Source organism: Rutilus rutilus, assembly GCF_951802725.1.
Source record: "Rutilus rutilus genome assembly, chromosome: 12".
Classification (NCBI taxonomy): Eukaryota; Metazoa; Chordata; class Actinopteri; order Cypriniformes; family Leuciscidae; genus Rutilus; species Rutilus rutilus.
In genome coordinates, this window is record NC_140217.1 from 38,482,458 (window position 1) to 38,489,508 (window position 7,051).

The 7,051-nt window shown below is 37.2% G+C and overlaps 1 protein-coding gene across 1 annotated transcript; it reads right to left on the reverse strand.

The window, feature by feature from the left end:
• Positions 1 to 1,088: 1,088 nt before the first annotated feature.
• On the reverse strand, positions 1,089 to 6,540 carry csrp1b (cysteine and glycine-rich protein 1b). Its single transcript, XM_084425081.1, has 6 exons — positions 6,436 to 6,540; positions 5,554 to 5,664; positions 2,176 to 2,344; positions 1,961 to 2,090; positions 1,505 to 1,598; positions 1,089 to 1,367 (listed from the first exon to the last, which is right to left on the reverse strand). Exons 2-6 carry the CDS (start codon positions 5,660 to 5,662, stop codon positions 1,291 to 1,293), a joined length of 579 nt encoding a protein of 192 aa, XP_084281207.1. The 5' UTR covers positions 5,663 to 5,664; positions 6,436 to 6,540; the 3' UTR covers positions 1,089 to 1,290.
• Positions 6,541 to 7,051: the final 511 nt, after the last annotated feature.

The window sequence follows — 7,051 nt, forward strand, 5'->3', positions numbered from 1 at the left end:
AGTCGGCCCATTCTCCTCTGACCTCTAGCATCAACAAGGCATTTTCGCCCACAGGACTGCCGCATACTGGATGTTTTTCCCTTTTCACACCATTCTTTGTAAACCCTAGAAATGGTTGTGCGTGAAAATCCCAGTAACTGAGCAGATTGTGAAATACTCAGACCGGCCCGTCTGGCACCAACAACCATGCCACGCTCAAAATTGCTTAAATCACCTTTCTTTCCCATTCTGACATTCAGTTTGGAGTTCAGGAGATTGTCTTGACCAGGACCACACCCCTAAATGCATTGAAGCAACTGCCATGTGATTGGTTGATTAGATAATTGCATTAATGAGAAATTGAACAGGTGTTCCTAATAATCCTTTAGGTGAGTGTATCTTTCTGATGCATTTTTAACTGAACTGCTAAAAGTTGGCATTTTTACACAAAATAATATGTGAATGCTCAAAAAAAAAAAAAACTCAACATATTGAGTTTGTGTGACAAGAATGTTGCATATACTACTATTTGAAATGTTTATTAATATATATTGCTTCACATACTATTTCTAAAATATAATAGTAGGCACTATAGTATATACTGGGCAGGACACTTACCATTCGTAGCATGCTTGTGTTTTTGCCTCTGGGGAGCTTTGGTGGGAATGTTTGTTTCCCCCGGCAGCTGCTCTGAGACCAGTTTTGTTTATTCATTTCCATTGTTTAATTGTGAATTAGCCTCTAGATGAAAGCATTACAATCTCTCTGATGGTCTTATACCCAGTCAAGTCTGTGGTCTCATCGTCTCATTAGATCAGGCCCGTGACAGGCTCAGAGACATAAACACGCTTTGTTCCTCATCACACTTGTGTTTTTCATGTGTGTATGATGTCATGGAGAAAACAAGCGAATCATCCGAGTATTCAATGCTGTCTGTGTCCCGCTTTCTGTTTACAGACTTCATGTTTGGTCAAATTATAATTACATTCATGCATTCTTAGTTATTATATCTTTCAAAAGCATAATGCATGGCATAGCCCAGTCAGAGATTTGCTTCCACCATATTTATTTTGAATTTATAAAAAAATTCAAATGCATAAATCCAAGCACATGGATAAACAACCCAGTTTTATTATAGCAAAAATGTCAGTTTATACAGTCTTGGATTTCACATGAAACCCCGTTTATTGGATTTAGTACATACCGAGCACCGAAATGGGCACTTATGTGTGTATAACATTTATGAGACGTGTTTGTAGGTGGTTAAGCGACTAGTTTGACCTCCTGGGTTCACCGATGTCAGCTGTATTTCTACTGAGCGTGAGCCAGAGCACCAGCTCCCTGTCCAAACCCAAAGCCCTTCGGTCCAAAGTTCTTAGCATAGCACCCTAATATTCAAATAAATAATGTTATAATGATAATGTTATAAATATTAAGTGTTATATTAAATATAAATGTCATAATAAATAATGAAGAGATAATGTTATTATAAATATCAACTGTATGCATGATGTTTGATACTGACCTTTACAGTAAATCTCTCCATCTTTATCTGCTACAGTGGTGGACTCCAGACTCTTCCCACACTTTGCGCATCTGAAGCAGCTCTTATGCCAAGGCTAAAGGAGGACACACATAAATACGCTTTTTGGTTACTCAATTGGTGTATTTTTTTGTTTTGTCGTGCTGGGTGGCTGCATATAAAACATCAAACGTGTTCGGATTGACTGTGATCTTGTCAGTTTGCACTGCAGCGTTATTTGAGGGCAGGTCAGGACATGATTGGATTGGATTTTAATTGTAGTCGATAATAAGACTATTTTAGCAACCGAGCCAAAACAATCAAGACTTTTTTTCCAAATGAATACATCACATCAAGGAAATCTCCCAGATGAGGTTTCGGTTGACTAGATTGGTAAGACATTTGTCCCAGGGCAAAATGATGTATCTCGGCAAGTCCGGTCAAGAAAAACCAACTCACGTTTCCTCCTCCAACCAACTTCTCTGCCGCATACACTGCGTTTCCACAGCGGGGACACACATCCGAACCGCCAAGCTTCTGCGCGAACTTTGACGGGTTGGGGTTGTTGGTCGGATTATGGGATGCTTGACTGTGAGACACACACACACCAGCTACTTTAATGCACACTGGTAAAGACACAAATAGGGTGCTTTCATTGAAACATTCTTCCTAACCCAGCCGGTTTGATTCCCAGAGCTTCGCCCGTGTCCATGCTGAGAGTTCCCGCTCCTCCACCAAAGCCGTACCCTTTTGGGCCGTATTTCTTGCCGTAGCAGGACTTGCAGTAGATCTCTTCCTGATGCACAGCTACTGTTGTACTGTCCAGATTCTTTTTGCACACCACTGCATTAAACACAGAAGATGCATGTTCAAGAAGACACAAATTGCAATAGACTGTTTGTTCTGAGGATAATGTTGCGTTTTTAATAGCAAAATAATCCACAGCGCAACGGTTACTCACAAATTTTCCCTGATCTTTAGACATTGTACTATAAAGACATACTACAGTATACTGTAAGTTTCAGAACTTAAAACATCCTTCTTAGTCCAAAACCAGCTTTTATTTTAACCAAGCTGCCAAAATGACTCGATTGGATGTTTATTTTCAACTGTGTGAATGTCGAGCGTGTCAAGTCAAATTTATTTGTGTAGCGCTTTTCATAAAACACATTGTTCCAAAGCAGCTTTACAGAAAAGTATGTTGTTAATGTTTATGATATCTTAAGGTCTTCATGCCTTAGCAGATTAGAGCTGGGCGATAATAGAGTTTACGTTTTGCGATGATACAAGCAATAAAGCGGTTGAGATGTGCTAAAAAATAGTATAAATCGCCCTACACAAGTACACTGTATCAATCAATCAATCACTTTATTTATAAAGCACAATTAAACACAACTTCTGTTGACCAATGTGCTGTACAGAGTGAAAAGGAAAAATAACAGAATAAAAGACAAGGACAAACAGAACAACTGCATCCACATTCATATTTTATAAGACATTTATAAGATATGTTTTTAACCTAACTTTAAAAAATTGACAATTGCATGTATGTGAGGGATGCACAAATAAAAGGGGGATACATAGTAAGCATATAGTATGTAAGAGCTATTAAATCGATGTGTATAGCAAAGCTCAGTTTGAACATTTGATATTTAACAGTGAATTTGAGAAATGTTTGAGTTTATACTGAGATATCTGACTTTTGATGCAAACTGAACGCATCTTGACAAATCTGAGCACAGTTTGAGTGACAGGTGAGATCTCATCTGATACTCTTGAGCAGGGGTGTCCGATCCTGCTCCTAATCCACTGTCCAATCCCAATCAAACACACCTGAACCAGCTAATCACACTACAGACTTCCAGGCAAGTGTGTTAAGGCAAGTAGTGAAAGAAAAAAACACATACCAAAATGTATTTAAAATACGTTTATATCATACTATAAGTATACTACAAATCCCTTAACATATTTACTGACATATCACTTGAGACTTACTGATATTAATATTATAATTACAATTTATTTGAAGGTCTTCTTTATTGCAAAATGCACATTTCTTAATATTTAGCCTAAAATGTGTTGTAATATCACTATTAGTAAGGCTAGTATGATCCTAGCTAGTATGATCTTTAAATGCAAGATATTTAAAGTGTACATAAAGTATACTTGCAATAGTTCCACTTTAGCACAATCAAATATATATATAAGTATATCTTTAGTTGTTCCTCAGCACTATTTCCTATTTCTGGATAACTAAAGTGCATTTAGTACAAAAATAGTTCCAATTTAGCAGACTTTAGGTATATCAATTTAGTATACCAACAGTACAACTGCAGGGTATTTATATTAAAGGGTAAGTACATACATATGTAAATGTATTTCAAATACATTTTGTTATATTAATTTTTTTCTAGGGGTAGCTAAACTCTGCAGGGGTGTGTTTCCTGTACGTAACTCGCTGGTTCACTACCATAGTATGATGATGCATCGTTGAAATTGGTCGTTCAACCACGTTAGTTAATGACGTCACGCACGTGGTGGAGTAATAACTTTCTTTAATGAATCTGTTTGAGATCTAATTAATGCTAGATGTTTTGCTATAAATTACGGCCATGGCATCTGAGGACTGTTTCTCATTTTTCTCATTTTTCTCATTTACTTATGTAGCCTACTAGAGCTCGTTCGCACATGCGCACTCTTCAAAAACGGTGCTTTAAATCTCTTGACCAACTAAAGACGTTAATGAATGACATTTGTATGTCTTCTAAATAAAATATTCAGATTGTACTGAATGTCATCTTGCTTATTTAGCTCAAGATAAGGATTTATTAAGTCCACGTGTCATGCAAACAAGAAACTTTTCTTCTAACCACAGGTCGAGAGCTGTCGTTCCAACTACACAACTTTGCGATGCTGTTTGCGAATGTTCGTTAGAACGATGGTTTCGGGAAACACTGACTCGTTGAACTGTTGATAACGACGGAACTTGCGACCATTGTTGGCTAAGAATGCTTTTGGGAAACGCACCCCAGGATAGTGGCCCTCCAGGAGAAGGTTTGGACACCTGAGGAGAAACATCTGAGAAACATCATATGTTCATTCTTCATTGCTGAGCAGGAGGAAAAATGGAGGTATTAAAACCACAATCCTAACATAAACACTCTCCCTGGGATTTGGTGATATAATAGCCTACTGATGCATCATCAGTGTTAATGTCTCTGCAAATGCCATCTGCACATAAACATCCATTTGTTGCACAGATCTGCAGGCCATGTGCAGCCATAAAAGGCAGACGAATCCACCGGGAGCTTCGGTTGTACAACACCTAATATGGACACACTGTTAAACAGAAAAGATTTACTCGCTGCTCAGTTCCGTATACAAAATCATGCCAGATTTCCTCTCCAAGGACTTTTGTCTTTAGTTCAGAAGCTCAAACTACTTTTAAATGATCCATGTGTACATTTAAGCAAGCAATTAAATAAATGCAACTGATTTAAAAAAAAAAAAAAAAGCCTTTTTATAGGACAGGAAAATGATGAATGAGATCCACTGGGAGCATTGGTGGAGATCTGTGCCCAAACAGAGTTTCTTGAGTTAGTGACGTGTCACGGCCATTGCATTCAGAGCTGACAGTTTTGTTCAAGAACAATACGTTATATTTTCCATGATCTATATGACCATCTGCATGAACAATCTTTCCGTTTTCCGGTTAACACCCTCTCTCTACAGGACTGACCATCACCACCCATTTCCACATGGAGAATCTCACACTAACATGCACATCCTTTATGCTTAAAATACTCTATTATAGAGCAGGTGAACGTTTGTGTCTGTCTCTAATAGATTTATCCGCTTGAGCTTGAACATGTGCTCCCATCTCTCATGTGAGATTACATATACTGTAGTGATGTGAATACTGAGTGTCGGATGTAAATGAAATGGAAGCGAGTCGACCAAAGGCACACATTAATCAGTAAAGAAGATGATGCACTTATATTTGACTTGCTTCCATTTAATTTAACAGACAGAGTTACTGGTGTGCGACTCACTGCACAGAAAGCAGGACTTGTGGAAGCTTTGTCCCTCACACTGGACCTCCTCTGCGAAATACACCGTCTTCTTACAGCAGCCACACTTGTTTCCTCCTCCGAGCGGCATCCCTACAGTCACACACACACACACACACACACACATTAAAATATGCACACATTAGTTCACAAATGCAACATTGCAAAAAGTCATCTTCATTAGGCATAAACTAATTTGCCTTGTGTCAATATTTTTTTCTGCTCTGGATTTTATGTGTTTTCAGAGTTTCAATTAAATTTTCTTAATAAGAAGGTAATTTGTAGCTGGATAAAGTTCAATGAATCAAATTTGGTAAATTCAGGTAAAGTGGAATGGTTTCATATCCTTTGTCGTTGCCATTGTTTTTAAAATATAATCCAAATGACTACATCAGTGCTGGAAGAATATGCACGTAATAATGGATGGTTTATCTTTTTTTTGTTTCCTGTATCATCATTGCATATATTATGCAATATGATTTATATAGCCTACTCTGTAACACTTTACAATAAGGTTTACTTTGTTAGCATTAGTTAGCGTGAACCAAAGCTTTTATTAATCTTGGATAATGATAATTTCAACATTTACTACAAAATTTTAATCTGTTAACGCATTGTAGCATAAGCAAACAATGAAGAATTGTCTTTTTTATTAACTAAAGTTAATAAAGATGAATAAATGCTGTAAAAGTATATTGCTATTTGATAGTTCATTTTAGCTAATGCGTTAACTAACTTTAACAAATGAGACATTATTTTAAAGCGTAACCATAAACTCGTCTGATATCATACCTGGATAAAGGGTCAAAACACATGTGTTCTGTCTTTCCCCACATTTATTTGAAGTAATAGTAAAGCTCTTACCTGCAGTGATAGAGAGTTTGTGTGATTCTGCTTCACTAGAAGATCACAGAGCGAACAGCAGAGTCTGAGTCCTCATATGAGTCCAGAGAGAGAGAGAGAGGATGAGACTGATGGAGAGAGAGAGAGAGAGAGAGAGAATTCTAACCTGTCTGGCTCTTCTCAAAACACTATTTGACAGTTTTCTTTTTGCGTATGACTATTATATATTAGTTGCAAGACGATGCTTTACAAAAATAGTAGCCTATGTTTACTGAACAATCAAATACAAATGTAGAATTATTTATAATGTACTATATTTAGACCAGAACACTATTATTTATATGAGTCTCTTAATAATTGTTTAATAGTTGAACTACCAAACTAACTTTTAAGATTTAAGAATAATTTTGTATATACCGTACAGTTTGTGTCTATAAAAGCATGGCTTAATGTGTTTGTAGTTTTGTAATGTTTTCTGGAAGACATGCAGTGTTGCAGTGACACGTGAAATGTTTGCAGATGTCGTTTGACCTTAAACGGTGTTTGTTAGGAGGACTAGAATCCCTCACCCTCCTCATACCAAACACACATTCACACAGCTGAACCTGCTGGAACACGAAGCTCATCAGGGAATAAG

What these genes read in the sequence shown, in the direction of transcription:
- csrp1b (XM_084425081.1), bottom strand. Translation starts at nt 5,662, where the DNA reads ATGCCGCTCGGAGGAGGAAACAAGTGTGGCTGCTGTAAGAAGACGGTG. An exon ending in CTGGGAATCAAACCGGCTGG is followed by an intron (nt 2,091 to 2,175) that starts GTTAGGAAGAAT and finishes TGTGTCTCACAG; the next exon opens with TCAAGCATCCCATAATCCGA. An exon ending in TGGAGAGATTTACTGTAAAG is followed by an intron (nt 1,368 to 1,504) that starts GTCAGTATCAAA and finishes TTTGAATATTAG; the next exon opens with GGTGCTATGCTAAGAACTTT.